The 17,321-nt window shown below is 50.2% G+C and overlaps 1 protein-coding gene across 8 annotated transcripts in view; it reads right to left on the bottom strand.

The window, feature by feature from the left end:
• EML2 (EMAP like 2) overlaps window positions 1–15,750 on the bottom strand; it is a 35,728-nt gene extending 19,978 nt beyond the window's left edge. For 2 of the 8 annotated variants that reach the window (XR_010323345.1, XM_064293830.1), the window contains exons 1-11: window positions 15,419–15,699; window positions 15,203–15,326; window positions 14,907–15,011; window positions 12,708–12,736; window positions 12,372–12,504; window positions 6,711–6,860; window positions 6,016–6,085; window positions 5,769–5,879; window positions 4,563–4,658; window positions 2,680–2,814; window positions 1,335–1,434 (exon numbers count right to left, since the gene is read on the bottom strand). Coding sequence is in view for 7 of the 8 variants with exons in the window: in XM_064293830.1 (XP_064149900.1) it covers window positions 1,335–1,434; window positions 2,680–2,814; window positions 4,563–4,658; window positions 5,769–5,879; window positions 6,016–6,085; window positions 6,711–6,860; window positions 12,372–12,504; window positions 12,708–12,736; window positions 14,907–15,011; window positions 15,203–15,326; window positions 15,419–15,611 (1,246 nt within the window). In the remaining variant the exon portion in view is untranslated. Of the gene's footprint in view, window positions 1–1,334; window positions 1,435–2,679; window positions 2,815–4,562; window positions 4,659–5,768; window positions 5,880–6,015; window positions 6,086–6,710; window positions 6,861–12,371; window positions 12,505–12,707; window positions 12,737–13,180; window positions 13,906–14,906; window positions 15,012–15,202; window positions 15,327–15,418 lie in introns of those variants that run through there. The other 6 variants (XM_064293831.1, XM_064293832.1, XM_064293835.1 and 3 more) reach the window with 6 other exon arrangements.
• Between the last annotated feature and the right edge of the window lie 1,571 nt (window positions 15,751–17,321).

Below are 17,321 nucleotides of genomic sequence, written 5' to 3' on the forward strand. Positions count from 1 at the left end.
CAGAGCCCCAAATTCTCATGGAATTCAGACTTTCTGGAGCCATTAAGGCTGGATTAACCCATAAAACTATTGCCCTAAAATAATCTTTAAACCTTTTAAATCAAAAATATCCTCTGAAGTCATCTTTAATAGGTTAATAATAGGTTAGCTCATTTAGTTAAGAATGTTTGCCTTGAACACTATGTTCTTTTGGAGAATTATCTGTATGGGATCAAATTGACAACAGCAACTGGAAAGGGCAAATAAGAAGCTTAGAGGGGCAAAGAGTTCATGTTAATGGGGGAGGAACAATCTGTAAAAGGAGGGCAAGACTGGTTGCACAATTTGAAGAATATAATCAACGTCACTGAATTGTACATGCAGAAATTGTTGATTTGGTATATGCGTTGCTGTGTATACTTCCAACAAGAATTAAAAAAAAAAAAAGCTCAGGCCAAAAAACTCATTCATTTGTTCATGCCATCCATTGGCTGGGACAAACCATTCATTTCTTTATTCACACATTCACCCAAAGGCTGGGTAAGCTGTTATTCACTCCTGTCTCCTTGGTGGAGACAAGCCATTAACACATTCACCTACCAGCTACATCAGTTCATTCTTCTCCCAGGCTCTGGCTACGATAACCTACTCACTCACTCTTTCATTCATTCCTTGGTTGGTCCATCAGCTAAGACAATTCATTTATTCATTAACAATTCATTTATTCATTAACGTTGGTTAGGACAACCATTCATTCATTCATTCATCCATCCATAGGCTAGGACAATCAACTCATTTATTCATTCAGGAAAGGATTCATCTCCTGGGTCAACCTGTTCACTCATGACACATCAATCCATTGGCTAAGACAACCACTCACTCATTCATTCATCCATGTATAGATCCACGGACTGGTACAAACTATTCGTTCATGTAATGTTCATTTACCTAATCACCCACGCACTAAGAGGGATGACAAAGTCATTTACTCATTCTTCCATTCCTTGATTAGGTGATCCCTTCATTCGTTCATTCCTTTCTTCATTCATTCATTGATTCACTGGCTGGGACAAAGCATCCACCTATCCATCCATCCATCCACTGGGATAATCCATTCATTTATAATCCAGACTCGATCCCTAACATGGGATTCATAGAGAACAAGGGTAGGGAAACAGTAAAGATTTCAGGGAGGAGGAGATATTTGAGCTAAGCCTTGATGGGGGTATTGGAATTGAACAGACAAGGGTTTAATCTATTTTATCATACAATATAAGCAAAGTTAGAGGAAGGGACACATAGCCAAGGGTGTTAGGGGACTGGATTGGAGACCAAACGTAAAAGGTGACACTGACCTTTGCCCCAGACATACAGGTTCCCTCCAGAGTCACCGGTGATCACGTCACCACCCTCTAGAAAGGTCACGCACAGCACGTACTTTGGTTTCTCCTGTTTCTAAGGTGCAGGAGGAGGGGCCGTGTCAGAGGGTCACTGAAGCAGGGGTGGCCCCCAGAGCTTACCCATCATCCAGGACAGCAGTCTCAGGAATTCCCTCCTTGCTTTTGGCTGTGGGGCCAGGTGGAGCATTCCCATCTCCAATCTGTCTGCCCAGGAGTGCTCACGTCGCCTCCAGGGTGAATGCCGGCGCTGTCTCACTTCCCCACTCACGACCCACTCTCGGCCTCCCCTCTCTGCTTTTAGACCTTTCCCTCTCCCCCTCGGTCTCCCCTCTGTCTACCCCTGGGTCTCCCCCTCTCTCTGTTCCTAGGACTCCCCTCTCTCGGTCCTTCAGTCTCCCCTCTCTCTGCCTGTCAGTCCCCCTCTCTCTGGCCCTCGGTCTCTCACTTTCTCTGCCTCTCGGTCTCTCACTCTCTCTGCCCCTCTGCCTCCCCCTCTCCCCATCCCTCAGTCTCCCCTCTCTCTGTCCCTCAGTCTTCCCCCCTCTCTGCCCCTCAGTCTCTCCCTCTCTCTGCCCCTCGGTCTCTCCCTCTCTCTGCCCCTCTGTCTCCCCTTCTCTCCGTCCCTCAGTCTCCCCTCTATCTGTCCCTCAGTCTTCCCCTCTCTCTGCCCCTCGGTCTCCCCCTCTCTCCCTGTCCCTCGGTCTCCCCTCTCTCTGCCCCTCAGTCTCCCCCTCTCTCTGCCCCTCTGTCTCCCCTGTCTCTGATCCTCGGTCTCCCCTCTCTCTAACTCTCCCTCCATCTTCTGTCTCTCTAGGTCCTTTTCCCTGCCCAACCCCACCTTCTTCTCAATGTCTTCACTGTTTCATTTCCATCAGGGCCTCCTGTTTGGGGTGGCAGCGCCAGCTCTCACCAAAGGAAGACAGCCCTGTCAGAGGTGCCCCTGCATCTCCCCTCCCAGGCCCTCTGCTTCCTGCTCAGTGTCTGTCTGTCTCAGCTCATGTCTTTCGGCCAGTCAGCCTACACTTCACTATGTTTATCTCTGATATCGACAACTCCACACCGACTCACTGAGCACTCACTACCTTCTAGGAGCTGCTAAAATCTTCATCCTGTTAAATCCTCACAACTTCAGAGTTAAGGAATTCCACCCTCATGTGACAGATAAGGAAACTTAGGCCCCGGCAGGCAACGTCTTAATGTCCCTGTAACCCCCTGCCTCCAGGCTCCTCTGGGGTGTCTGTCTGGGCCTCCTTGCCTGCTGCCCTCAGGGCCACCGCATCCCTGCACCCCAGGCACTTACCTCAAAGAGGCCCTGCCGCTTGGTCAGGCTGCCCCCCTCCAGGCTCCAGAAGTAGATGTGAGATTTCCCGCAGGTGATGAGCATGGTGGGGTCTATGGGGTGGAAGGTGGCCACCAGCACGGCCTCGTTGGAACACTGTGGGGGTGGGAGAGATTTGGAATGAAGACCTCAAAGCCACCAGGGCTGCCACACCCACCCCACATATGATGGCCCTATAGAGCTGTGTGGGTTGTGTACTGTTACATCCTATTGCTCCCACCCTTCCTATATGTGCAAACGAAAGAATAAAAGGCAGGATGACCAGTGACGCATTATCACCTTCTTCATTTCTAGACACTTCTAGAGCCCCTACTCTGTGCCGAGAGCCATGCTAAGCACTTTACATTCACGAACACGTGTAATCCTTACGATGTGAGGCAACGCCCATTAAAAACACACACACACACACAAAAAGCACATACAAAAAAAAAAAACAAAAACAGTTACCACTGTGTCAAGTCTGACTCATGACAACCCCATGTGTGTCAGAATAGAATTGTGCTCCACAGGGTTTTCAATGGCTAATTTTTTGGAAGTACATTGCCAGGCCTGTCTTCCAAGGCACCTCTGGGTAGATTCAAACCTCCAACCTTTTGGTTAGCAGCTAAGTCTGTTAACTGTTTGTACCACCCAGAGACTCCAAGGCCCATTAGTGCCCTCCTCTTAAAAATGAAGAAGGTGAGGCTCAGAGAGGCAAAGTCATGTCCGGAATCTAATTCACCTCAGTCTGACTCCACACCCCAGCCTCTCAACCACTTCCCCTTCCCCTTCCATTCTTGGGTATCACAAGAATGCAGAGTTAGCAGCTGCCTTGTACTGAGCCTTCTGCTGGGCCTGCTCTATCCATCCCACATCCCAACATCCTCACCAAGGCCCCAAGAGGAAGGTGCTACATAATCTCATTTGACAAACGAGGCAACTGAAGCTCAGGAAAGGTAAGCCATTGCTCAAAGTCAGACAGCCAGATGACGTAGTTCATAATGTTACGTTCTACATCCTAGTTTGGCAAGGAGTGTCCGGGGTCTTAAAAGCTTTCAGGCAGCCATTTAAGATACAATTATTGGTCTCTACTCACCTGGAGCAAAAGAGAAAGAAGGAAACCAAAGATTCAAAGAAGAAACTAGTTTACAGGACTAACTACCTACATGAACTGTGGCCTCATCTATCCTGAGACCAGAATTAGATGGTGCCCGGCTACCACTACTGACTGTTCCCATCAGAGCCACAATAGATGGACCCTGATAGAAAGGAAGAAAAACGTAGAACAAAACTTCAGATTCCTAAAAAAACAAATAAACAAAAAAGACGCACTGGACTGGTTGAGACTGGAGGACTCCCGGAGACTACTGCCCTGAGATACTCTTCAGATCTTGAACTGAAACTAACCCCTGAGGTCACCTTGTAGCTAAATAACAAATTGGCTCAAAAAATAATGCATATCACCTGCAAATGTACTGTGCTTCTTTAAAAAAAACCACCAATATGAAACCAATTGGTTGATACTTACTTTAAAACAAAGATGAGAATGTAAAGGGGCAGGGAAGCTAGATTAATGGAAACCAAACAACCAGAATGGGAATAATGAGAATGTTCATGCATTGTGAAGAATGTAACCAATGTCACCGGACAACTTGTGTAGAAATTGTTGAATGGGAGCCAAAACTGCTGTGTAAACCTTCACTGAAAACACAATAAAATATCATTTTTAAAAAAGTCATAGAAGTAGCAGATGGCAAAACCAGGACTAGAACCCAGGTCCATCTGATTCCAGACTCCTAACCACTGAGATTGAGCAAGTCCCACAGGGACACCCTGGGGAGAGAGAAGGAGAACAGTCACCCTACCTTCGCATCAACCACCTTGACCTCCTTGGCCCAGTCCCACACGGACAGTACATGGTCATTGGATTCGTCCACTGCACAGAGCAGGCTGCCCCCATTCTACAGAAGAGGAGAGGAGGGGAGGAGTCAAGGGGTCAGGATCAGTCGCCCCACTATCGCATCCACTGGGACGTTCACCACACCGGCCTTGTTTTAAGACCTTCGAAGGCTCTGAAACACGTTCAAATACACCCCCATTCAGGCGCTGTAAAAACCATTTGAGGAGGTTTTTATGAGTTTCCTTTTGAAATGACTCTTCTACAGAAACTCATCTAATTTACCATCTGTTATCCTTTAGAGTCAGAAATTCTAGCTGAGTGTGACCATCCAATCTCCACGTTCATATGAAATGAAGCATTTACGTAATCAAAAAATTTTGAATGTTGATTTTTTTTATATTGTCGTTAGGTGCCATCGAGTCGATTACGACTCATAGTGACCCAATGTGACAGAGTAGAACTGCCCCATAGGGTTTTCCAGGCTGTAATCTCTGTGGAGGCATATTGCCAGGTCTTTCTCCCTCAGAGCTGCTGGCTGGGTTCAACTTCCAACCTTTCTGATAGCACTGTTGCACCACCAGGGCTCCTTGATTTTTTCATACCTTCAGTTAAATTTAGGTTAATTTTGATTTTGCAGGTTTTTCTTTTTTATACTTTAGCAACAAAATAGTTTTGGTTTTTTTCTCCCCAGATTCTCAAATGTCTCCCTTAGGCTTCAGGAAATCTCTGAGGCCCTAATTCAGGGCTTCTTAAACTGTCGGTGGGAAAAGGCCAATCCATTGCTTGCCAATACTTTTGTAAAATGCAATAAAAATGCAAAACAAGACAAAAATGTAAAATACGACAGTAAAAAATAAGGCATAAAATAATCAATTACAAGCCCACCAATCTCACACGTAGATATTGCCACAATGTCAAACTGTCCTCCTAGTTTCTAAAAGCTTAATCTCATTTTCTGTATTTATCTACAACAAGCACTGAGGTTGTCAGGGCAAATCAGAATGGCCACCCTCAAAAGGGCTAACAGGGCTGGCTGTTACATCCCAAAAAGGGGGGGGGTCCCAGAGGGCCTGGAATTCTGCCATAGGGTATCACATGGAGGCAGGGCCTCGATTCCAAAGCGATGGGTGGGAACTTGTAAGCTCTGGTCCCAGCACAGGGAAGGACTTACTGATTTGGAGAAGCCCACGCAGCACACGGCTCTGTCAAACACTCCCAGGCCCAGCACGTGCAAGGTGGAGAGGGAAACTGAGTCCCAGATGCGTACGTGGGGCGGCAGCGGCTGCAGGAAAGAGAGAGGCCTGTTACTCGGGGGAGGCGAGAGAGGAGAGCCTAGCTCCTCGCCCTCAACCACTGCCCCCCACCCAGGCTCCAGGCCCTGACCCTTGTTTTTCTGCTTGCCCCTTCTACTCCGTTACCTTCCCCTCCTTAGTGGTGCCTGCCACCTGTCCGGTGGCGATGGTGACCATATCCGGGTGGACAGCCATGCTGGCAGGAGAGGGGGCAAATGGAGAGGGTTCAGCAGGAGGGAGGGCACTTGATGTCCAAGACCCCTCCCTCAACAGGTGGCATTCCTGCTGCCAGGTTATTCACGCCACAAGGTGGTTTACTGAGTTATTTAGTCAATAGTCATTAACTAAGTTTTTCAGTTCCCAATAAGAGGATATCCTCTGGGTACCCCAGCTCAGGGGCCAGACCCAGGCCTGCAGTGGCTAGTCCAAATGCCTGCAGGGCCCAGGCCAGGAGCCGTTTAAAGGGGCTACAAAAATTTAAAATAAAAAGAAAGGTTTTTTTAATTAAAAAAATAAAAGAGCCGCTACCATCCGCTTTAAGCCACTACCTGAAGTGCCTGCTCAGAGTTTTCAAAATGAGAGAAAAATTCAGACATTTGAGTAACTCACCAACATTTGAAATATTGACAATATATACATATATTTTTTCTTGAGTTCAGCCTGAAGGCAGCTGGTATCTTGTAAAATTAAGCAAAGGTCTGGCCCCCCGACCTCCACTGCAGTGATGTGAAAACAGGCCTAGTCTGGCCCTGAGCTAGCCCTCTCTCAGTTCCCCTCCCTGGGGTGGGGTTCCCAGCTGGCAGGGCTGAGCCAGGCCTCACCATTTGATGTCATCATTGTGGCCCAGGTAATGGCGCTGCCTCTGCTCTTCCACGCTGTACAGCACAGCTACAGAGGCTACAAAGTACACTATCTCCCCCGTGGGCAGCAGGTAAAGGTTGGCCCGGCAGTCTCGGCCACGGTACCCGTAGCTGGAGCCACCCAGGGGCTGGTTAAGGAGCCTGTTTGGCAATGAATGAGGACTTCCAGGCTGGCTGGCTAGTGGACTCAATAACATCATCGGAATTAGGTCTCTCCCTGCTCCCACCCTTAAGGAGCCCCGGTGACACAGTGGTTAAGCACTTGGCTGCTAACCGAAAGGTTGGGGGTTGGAACCCATCAGCAGCTCAGGGGCAGAAAGATGTGGCAGTCTGCTTGCATGAAGATTTACAGCCTAGAATACCTACGGGGTAGTTCTATTTTGTCCTAAAGTATTGCTATGAGTCGGAATCAAATGGACAGCAGTGAGTTTGGTTTTTTGGTCTGGCTCCCACTCTCATCCTCTGTAGCAAGTGGAATGATGGACCCCCAAAATATGTCTGCCTCTTAACTCCCGACACCTGTGAATATGATCATATTTGGAAAAAGGGTCTTTGAAGATATAGTTAAGGATCTCAAGTCAGGTCATTCTGGATTAAAATCCTGGTGGGCCCTATATCCAATGACAAGTATCCTTAGAAAAGAAGACAGACACAGAAGGCCATGTTTCATGGGTCTATCCTGTGAAATGGCCTAACGTTTCTGCTCTACCTCCAAAAAAAAAAAAAAAAAAAACCTGTTGCTATAAAGTCAATTCCAACTCATAGCAACCCTATAGTCCAGTGAATAGTGCCTGGGGTTTTAAAAGCTTGCTAGTGGCCGCCCAAGATACAACAGTTGGTCTCTATATACCTGGAACAGCAGAGGAAGGAGGACACCCAGGAGCTGGAGAAAGAAATGGACTGTAGGTGCAGCTGTCTCCAAAAACTACTACCTCCATTCCCATGAGACCAGAAGAAATGGATGGTGTCCACATACCATTACTGAATGTTTTGATCAACAACTCAACAAATGGCTCCTGATCAAGGGGAAGATAAATGTGAACAGTACTTCAAACTCTTACGGAAACCAGACTTGCTGGATCATTGAGACTGGGCAAACCCTTGCAACTAATGTCTGGAAATAATCTTTAAACCTTGAACTGAAACTATTCAGAAACTCTTCCATGAAGCCATCATTAAACCAAATAACAGTTTAGCCCAATTAATAAAAAAAAAAAGTTTGCCTTGAGCATAGCGCTCTTGTAAAGAATTGTTTATACGGGCTTAATCTGACAACAGTTTATCTAAAACACAGATGAGAACTTTAAGGGGCAGAGAGCCTAAATTAATGGTGATGAAACAATAGGGGTAGAGACAGTGACAACTGTCACAGAATGCGAAGAACGTAATCAATGTTATTCAACTGTTCTTGTAGAAACGGTGAATAGATATACAGTCACGCACCACATAATGTCTATTCGGGCAATGTCCAACCATATATAAGTCCATGGTCCCATAAAGTTGAAACAGAGTTCAGAAATCTCAACTGGATAACAGGACGTAGCAGACATAACCAGACATACCAAACGCCAACAGTTTCCTGCATGCAACACGTGTGTCATGTCTCTTGTATACAAAGCAAATTGCTCTGCCAGGCATATAATGATACAGGACATATACGACCTATAACACACGTCCTGAGAGTCATAATGAATGCCTACGTTACTGGCTTACGTATGTACCATATACTGTACTGTATTTTCTATAGTGATTTTAATGTGAGCTTTCCCTACTTACAAATAAAAAGTTTCCTGTGTAACAGCATATGCTTCCACTCCTTGGCTGCAGCATTCCATCTTATGTATCATGGGTCTCTCGAGTGTTATAATGTTATCTCTAATATAGATATCTAATTTTCTTTCAAAAATTTTACCATGAAGTGCATCATGGCTCCCAAACGCAGCAAAACCAGTGCTAGCGATAGCAGCAGTAAGAGGCAAAGGAGAAGTATGAATTTGGAAGTGAAACAAAAGGTATCCCATACGGCTTTGCTAGGTGTATAATACAATGTTCGCACAACGTCGAAATCACATAACATTCTCTTTCACAGAACGTATTGTGGATGCTAAGTGACTGTATATTAAAAAAAAGAAGGCCATGTGAAGACGGAGGCAGAGATTGAAGGGATGCGGCTTTAAGTCCAGAAACGCCAAAGATAGCCAGCAGCCACCAGAAAGCAAAGAGAGAGGCATTCAACTAATTCTTCCCCAGAGCCTCTGGAGGGAGCATGGGCCTGCCATCACCTTGATTTTGGACTTCTGGCCTCCGGAGCTATGAGAGAATAAATTTTTGTTTTTTTCAGCCATCCAGTTTATAGTAATTGCTATAGCAACCACAGAAAACTAATACTCTCCATTCCTTTCACAGCAGCCAGAAGTCAGCTCTTCTCTGTGCAGCTCCAGCCACACTAGCCTCCATGAGTCTCCATGTTCTCACCTCAGGGCCTTTGCACTTGCTGTTCCTTTCACCTGATCACCCCACGGCTCACTTACCTCCTTTCAGGTATCTGCTCAGCTGTTGGCTATTTAAAACTGCAAACCTACGCTCTCCCACTGCCACTGTCCCCATCCCTGCTTTATACTCCTCCAATGCACTTAGCTGCAGTTGACATGCTATCTAATCAACTAGCTTATCTTGGTTACTATCAGTCTCTTCCACTACAGTGACCACTCTAGGAGGGCAGGGACCTTTATCCATTTTGTTCAGAGTCTGGTATACAGTAGACACTAAGTTCAATAACTGTTGAAAGAATTGCTGTCCCTTCCCTGCTGAGAACTTTCCATGGCTCCCCGGTGCTCCCAGGAGGAAGCCCAAGCTCCTCCTACTGGCCTATTTGATCCTGTCCCCTCTTTCTGACCTCAGAGTTACTCAAAATGTCCAGATCATTACTGCCACCCCAGGCCTTGGCAAGAACATTTTCCTTTGCCTAATACACTCCATCCACCACCCTTCTCAGCTGTCACCTCCTCAGAGCAGCCCTCGGGCTTACTTCTTCCATAGTACTTATCCCATTCAGTAATTACCTAGTTCATTTGTTAACTGTCCCTCTTCCCCAATTAGACTGTGAAATTCATGATGGCTGAGGCTGGGCTGTTTTGTTCACTTTTGTATCCTCTCCTCTAGGAAGCCCTCCTTGATGCCCTGGCTGGGTCACCTACCCCCTCAGAGCTCCCCAAGAGCCCTGGGATCCACTATCTCAGCCCTCCCCACTCCATGCCATCACTGGGGACAGGTACGTATGTGTCACCACTGGACTGTGAAAACCCCATGAAGGCAGGGTCAGGACTGTCATGGTCATTGCTGTGTGCCCAGCCCTCAGCCCCAGTAGATGTTCAGAAAAGATTTCCGTGTCAGTAAGAATATCTCGACTCCATAGAAACCGCTCCACCCTTCAGTCATTTAAAGACGGGGAACTGAGGCCCACACTGATTTTTGCAGTCTCAGCTGCCTCTGGTCTGATGCTTATCAAGCCCAGCCTGGCACAACAGCTTGGCCTGTTTCCCAGAATATTTCCAGCTGCCTTGAGAAGGCTCCAGGCTCACAAAAGGCCGAGTCATTTCACCAACCTCCCTGCCTCCTCCAGAGTGGACACCAAGGCCCAGAGAGAGGTGAGCTGGGACTGGGACCCTGGGGTGCTGCCTCCAAGCCCACTGGGCTCTTTGGAAAAAGCATAGGACCCAGAGCCAGAGGTTCGTGCCTCAGATATTCTCTGACTCCCCAGGACAGGGCACAGTCCCCTCTCTTGGCCTCAGTTTCCCCATCTGGAAAGTGAGGGTAACTGCCAACCTGCTGGCCTTAGAGAGCTCTCAGAAGATGCTGGTTGTAAAAATATATTCTCAATTCTACGAAAGAGAAGGGTTGTATTATTCAACGTATTCATACACAAAAGAGCTTAGAACAGTGCCCGGCATATAGTAAGTGCTCAGTAAAGGCTGTTGTTGTTGTTAGCTGCCATTGTTGGATCAGCCCCTGACTCACAGCAGCCCTATGTGTTACAGAGGAGAATTGCTCCATCAGGTTTTCTTCGCGGTAATCTTTATGGAAGCAGTTTGCCAGGCCTTGCCTCTGTAGAGCCACTGGCTGAGTTTGAGTCACCAACCTTTAGTTAGCAGCTGTCCCCAAACCACTTGCACCACCCAGGCTCCTTCAATGAAGATTATTTTATCAGTTCCTGTTTATGAGCACATATTATAAGCTCATCACCTTTACATATTATTGTACAATTCCATGAGTCTGAGATCCTGAAACCCATTTTTTCAGAGGGGGAAACTGAAGTTCAGAGAGGCAAAGTTACTTGTTCAGGGTCACACAGCCAGCCAGAGGCCGGGCTGGGGCTCGAAGTCACTTCTGTCCATCTCTAAAGCCAGAGCTCTTACCAATTACTAACTTCTCGGCACAATGGTTAAAAGCTTAGCTGCTAACCAAAAGGTCTCCAGTTCAAATCCACCAGCTGTTCCTTGGAAACTCTATGGAACAGTTCTACTCGGTCCTATGGGGTTGCTATGAGTTGGAATTGACTGGACAGCAATGGGTTTGGTTTTTTTGGTTTCTGTTTCTCAAATACAGTAAGTTCATTCCTGCCAAAGGGCTCTTGCACCTGCTGCGCTCTCTGCCTAGAACAACACATTCCTTCCAGTTCTTTCCATGCCATTCCTAATTGTTCAGTTCTCAGCTCAAATGTCCTCTCCTCAGAGAAGCCTGGCTATTCCCCTCACATGACCTTAAGTTCCTGTCTTCCCAGTGTTTACCAATAACTGAAATTATCTTGTTGATTTCATCACAGGCTTCTGTGTTACCATCTGACTCCCCATTCTAGAAGGTAAGCTCCGTGAAGAAGACAGCTTGCACCCAGAAGAGAATCTGACATACGGACGGCATTCAGTAAACCTGTACTGCATTAATGAACCATAAAAGGTCATTTTGACCAACCTGCTTTCCTCTGCTCTTTTCAGAGCCCTGGTCTTCCTGGCCCCTCAGCCACAGAGGTCTGGGAAGTCCCCCCTCAGTATAGAGTCCCTCCCTCTTGCAGCCCCACACTGAAGCACTTCTGTTCCCTCCTGACTTAGGGGGTTACTGTTGTTGTTGTTGGGTGCCATTGGGCCGATTTCCGACTCACAGGGACGCTATGTTAAAGAGTAAACTGCCCTATAGGATTTCCTAGGCTTTAATCTTCACCAGAGTAGACCACCAGAGTAGATGATCACCAGATCTTCCTCCCTCAGAGCAGCTGGGTGGGTTCTGCCAATCTTTAGATCAGCAGCCAACCTTTCAGTTAGCAGCTGAGCACTTAACCTTGTGTCACCAGGGCTCCTTACTTGGCGGGGTGGGTAGATACAAAAAAAATCAAACCTATTGCTGTCCAGTCGATTCTGACTTATAGCTACCCTATAGGACAGGGTACCCGAGGGCTTCCAAGGCCGTAATTTTTATAGGAGCAGACTGCCACATCTTTCTCCCACGGAGCAGCGGCTGGATTCAAGCAGCCGACCTTTTGCCATTAGCAGCCAAGCACTTAACTCTTGCATCACCAGGGCTCCTTACTGGGGGGTGTGGGGGCAGAAGGGGATTAAAACAAAAGGATACACCCAGTCCAGCTTAAGCCGGCAGGCAGGCAGCTCTGAGCGAGTGTCCAGGCTGTAGGTGGGTGCCAGCTCGTCCGGAATCAGCATGGGCACAGGGCGACCCCTCAGGAACATTTTCACGGAGCCCTCCTCTGCTGGGACACCCCAGAGTTCAGGCGCAGACACCAGCCCCCATACCCATTCCCTCCCCTCTTCTGGCTGAACTTTTTTTTTCCTAAACAGGTGGGGAAACTGAGGCCAGAGAGGCCAAGACCCAGTAGCCAGGTCTCCGGATCTCCAGCTCCAGTGCTCAACCCTGCAGGCCCCCAACCGAGCGCCTCCCCCTCTCCCCACTCACCCATACTGAAGATAACTTCTTTGGTTTTGCTGCCAAGAAAGGCCAAAAAAAGAAAAGAAAGAAAAAGTGCCTTAGGGGAGAGGCCTGAAAAGAGGCGAAACCCGCCCCCCCCCCCCCCAGCGTTTCCCCGAGGTTTCCGACGAAGCTGGGGGCCGCGGAAGGAGCGGAGCGCTGGCTCTCTGCAGGCCGTGTGCTTTGCTCGGTTGAGCGTGCAGAGCCTAAGACACAGGCCCAGAGAGGCAGTGATCGCCCAAGATCACACAGCACGAAGTGGTAGGGACGCGATCCTGCAAAAGAAGAGTCACCAGGGACCCCTCCCTCTGAAGAGGCACGACGCGCCCCCCTCGGTCCTCCCCACCCTCAATTCCCTGGTGCCCCAAACTTCAAGCAGCAAGGGACGCGATGAAAGTTTAAGGGAAGGGGCGTGTCTCTACATTCCCCCGGCCGGCGGAAAAGGGTGAACGCTCGCCGACCTGGGTCCCTGGGGAGAAGACCTGGAGCGCGGGACCCGGGAGTAGGGGTAAGAGGCTGTCTGCGAGAGGGTCTCACCCAGGTCCAAAGCTACTCATGGCGGCGGCTGGCGGAGCTTCGGGGCCGTGGGTGGAGCTGGAGTCGGCTCCGCCGCTTCCGGCCCTGGGAGGCGCCGCATCGCCCCACCCAGGCCCGGTCTCCGCGACCAAACCCGGGAGCGGATGGGTTACACCTGGTCCCACATCCTGGGCTATGGGGTCCTGATACCAGGTTCTTTTGGGAGAACGTGGTGGTTGAGAGCATGGCCGTAGGAGCGCACCTGCCTCAGTTAGGAACCTCAGTTCCGCCACTTCCTAGCTGTGTGGTACAAGTTGCCTACCTTCTCCCTGCCTCAGTTTCCTCATTTTAAAAATGGAGTAAGAGTATCTACCTCCCTGGCAGATTATTGCTAGGATTAAATTGATTAATTCATGTAAAGTGCCTAGAGTAGTCCCTAGCATATAGCGCTATATACGTGTTTGTTTTTATTTTAGAGGGGTTGCAATGCATGGTTTTCCACCCGGGACCACCTTAGTTCCTATCGGTCTCCGAGCCCTGACCACGCCCACTGTATCGTGACCCACCCTTAGGTTTTGACTCCGCCCAGATCTTCAGTATGGCCCCGCCTTTGGGGGGGTGCGTCCAAAATTCTGATCACACCCAACTTCTTCTGACCCCGCCCCTGGGTTGACCAATCCCTCCGGCCCCCCGACCCCCGCTCTGGCCCCACCGGGCACTCGGACCACTTCCATTTTCACGTTGTACAGTCCCCTGTTAAGTCCCATCAGGCCTCCGGGGATGGCTCAGCCATCCTTCAGGCCCGGCCCAACCTGCAAACTAGGTTCTTTTCTGCCCAGCAGGGCACTTGCGATTGGACACGCCCCCATCTGGTCTCAGCTTCCGGGACCACCCGCTCAGGGGCGCGTTATCCAATGGGCAAAAGTAAGCATGGTGTTTACCTTGCTTACCAGATCATCTGTCGTGAACAATTCCACATTTTTTTACCACATCAAAGATTTGGCTTCTAGGTATGGCTGCTATCTGTCTCCCAACCCCACAGCACCTTCCCAGAGAATCAAAGCCTCTTTTCAAATTTACAATCCCTGACAGTGAGGGATGACCCAGTAAGCAAGGTAAGCAAGGGCTTACTTGTGCTTACTAATATGTAATGACCACCTTCACAATTTCATCAATGATATGGTGGAACCCATGTGAAATTGGTCACTACGGATTAGTAAGTAAACACAAATCAGCTCGTGTTCACCTTGCTTACTGGGTCATCCGCCCCTGCCTCCACCCCAGGTTATGATTCTGCCCAGGCTAACACCCTGGCCATGCCCTCAAATCCAATCACTCCGCTAGCTACGATTTCCCCTTTTTCTACAGAAACGCCCCTGAACCTTCTGCCTGGCCCCACCCCCCATCAAAGAAGACTTTCCTTTGCTTGAATAGCCACGCCCACAAACCTGACTCCGCCCCGACTTTCACCCTGGTTCACCCTATTGACCTTATCCTGCCTTCCCTGTTCTAGTTTTCACCCCCTCAATATTGGCTCCGCCTTTCCAGGCAGCCCACTTTTACCCTGCCACCTCGGATTGGTCCCTCCAGGCCTCCAGTACAGTCCCGGAATTCAGAACTATCTGACCCAACTCTAGGTCCAGCGACAAGACCCCGCCCCCTGACACTTACCCTTCCTTCTTGGCGCTACAATTGCTGCTGGAGGAAGTGGTGCGGCTGCGGGGATCCTCGCGGCGCACCGAGGCGAGGCGCTCTGGTGACAGATAGCGGCGGGCACTGCAAGAGAGTGAACACAGTTGGACAGAGTCTGCGAGGCCGGCTGGCGAGCGCCGCTGGCGGGCGAGAACCTGCCGGCACCCTCCGCTGCTTGAGTTCGAGTACATGAGTCCCTCCTCCTCCATACAAACAGCCTCCATCACCCACAAGGTCTTGAAGGAGGCCGGGTATTCCAGGTTTCCGTGTCTTACCTGCGCCCGGAGGTCGCCTCCTTCTTGGGGGAGGATGGGGACGTGGCATAGCCGCCCACTCGCCGCGGGGCTCCCGAGCCATTGAGTGGCGTCCGGGTGGGAAGGCCTTTCAAGAGCTGACACACTGGACGGACGGGGTTAGAGGACAGAGCAGGGTGAATGTGAGGTCCGGAGCTCGGCCCCTTCCCCTCTCCCCCTTAAGTCTAGCAAGGGTACCAGAGGCGGCGGTGCCAAGGCGCGGGGGCGCCCGACCCTTGGGGGTGCCGCGCGCGCGCAGCATCGCTCCCTGTTCTTCGCACACCCGCAGACGACGCAGCGCGTCCGCCAGCGCCGCCTTTAGGACTGCCAGCTCATCTTCCTGCAGCTGCAGCCGCTGCTCCAGTGCCGACACGCGGTCGTCCACCTCCATGCCGCTCGTCCCCGACAAATTGTCATCTGGAAGGCGGGGGAGCGCAGGCTGCAGGCAGCACCTAGGACCTCCAACGCCGGAGGCGTCACTCCCACCTTCCCAGGTCCATGCCGGGGGGCCAGCCACGCCCCCTTCCTCTCCGGCAACGCAGGGCCGGGACGCTTGGAGATCAGCCAAGGAGGGGGGCCCCCGAAGGGGGAGGAAATCCCCACCGTTCTCCAGTCCTTGCCCCACACTACTCTCTCAGTCGCAGCGCCCTAGCCATGTGACCTTGGGGAAGTCCCTTCCTTCTAAGACTCAAAGATTCCAGGAGCAAGTCGAAGATACCTTGACCCTGGGTTTGAGATTCTATGACTAAGATGCTAAATATCCATGAGTGATATCAAGATTTAAGAGCTGATACCAACCCATTCCAAGTGACACTGACGTTCTAGAATTGGTCCCCAACGTTCTCTGACGAATATCAATATTCTACGACGGCTACAGTTTCTGAGACTTTCCAAGCCATAAGATTCTTCCCATCCCCTCCTCTTCTCACCAACGGATTCGACCCTAGAGCCAGCAGCAAGGACAGAACTTCTGCGACCCCTGGCGGCAGACGTCAGGGTTGCAGGCGGCTCATCGGAGACCCAGAAGACCCAAGGAATGGAAATGCGGACGGAAGTCTGATACCCAAACTCTCTTCCCGAGCCGGGGTTCACCCCACTCTGTCCTCCCTCTTTATTTAGCTTCTGTACCCCACGCTTCAGACACAGCTTTCCCCCTCTTCTCCACCCTATGGGTGCAGCCAAAATGACTCCCGCACTTCCCCCAAGCCACTCCCGCATTTTCCCGAGTGGGAGGGGCGGAGGACAGTGGTACCTCTTCCCCGTTCTCTCCCAGACCACTCATACCCAGACTCATCGTTCGCCACAACGCAGAAGGCCCGGTATCCCAGCCCGGTAGAAGTGAAGGAGGTGTCATAAGCAGAGACGGGGTGTGGAGGTTGCACCGGCCATTCCGAGTCGGTGAGCTGGTCCCGCTCCGCAGTGCCACCGCCGGTCCCTCCCCTCCCTCCCCCCGTGGCCCAATCGCTGGCCGGGCTTCGCCCGCCCTGCCCCCACCAGCGTTTCCCAGGTCCAGAGTCTGAACCTGCAACCGAAGGTGGGTACCTCCCTAAGTCAGAGGGAAAGAGCTGCCCGGACTTGGAATTCAGAAGTGGAGGGGATCTCGGGGTTCTGCTGGCATCACAGTTTGCGAAGGGCAAAACTAAGAACAGAGTTTGGGGGGAAGGTGCAGAGACACGCCCAAGATCACACAGCCAATAGGAAGGGGGCCAGGGGAGAGTCTAATCATTTGGTTGTGCTGAGCCCCTGCTTAAAAATTCCAAACCCACTGCGGTGGAGTCATTCCAACTCGTAGTGACCCTATAGAACAGAGTACAACTGTTCCATGGGGTTTCCAAGTCTGTAAATCTTTACGGTGGGTTCGAACCGCCGACCTTTCAGTTAGCAGCCGAGTGCTTCAACCTCTGCACCACCAGGGCTCCTGAGGCGCGCCCTGCGTCCCTCCTACCTATCTTAATAATCCTACCAAAAAAAAGAAACGGGATCTGTTATGGGAGCAAAACACTTAGCATGCATCCTGGCTCATATGTGCTCAACGAATCCAGAGCATAATTAACTGTAATTCTTGCACCTAATGCTCACTGAGGTCTCTAGGTGGCGCAAG

Source organism: Loxodonta africana, chromosome 11, assembly GCF_030014295.1.
Source record: "Loxodonta africana isolate mLoxAfr1 chromosome 11, mLoxAfr1.hap2, whole genome shotgun sequence".
NCBI classification, from domain to species: Eukaryota; Metazoa; Chordata; class Mammalia; order Proboscidea; family Elephantidae; genus Loxodonta; species Loxodonta africana.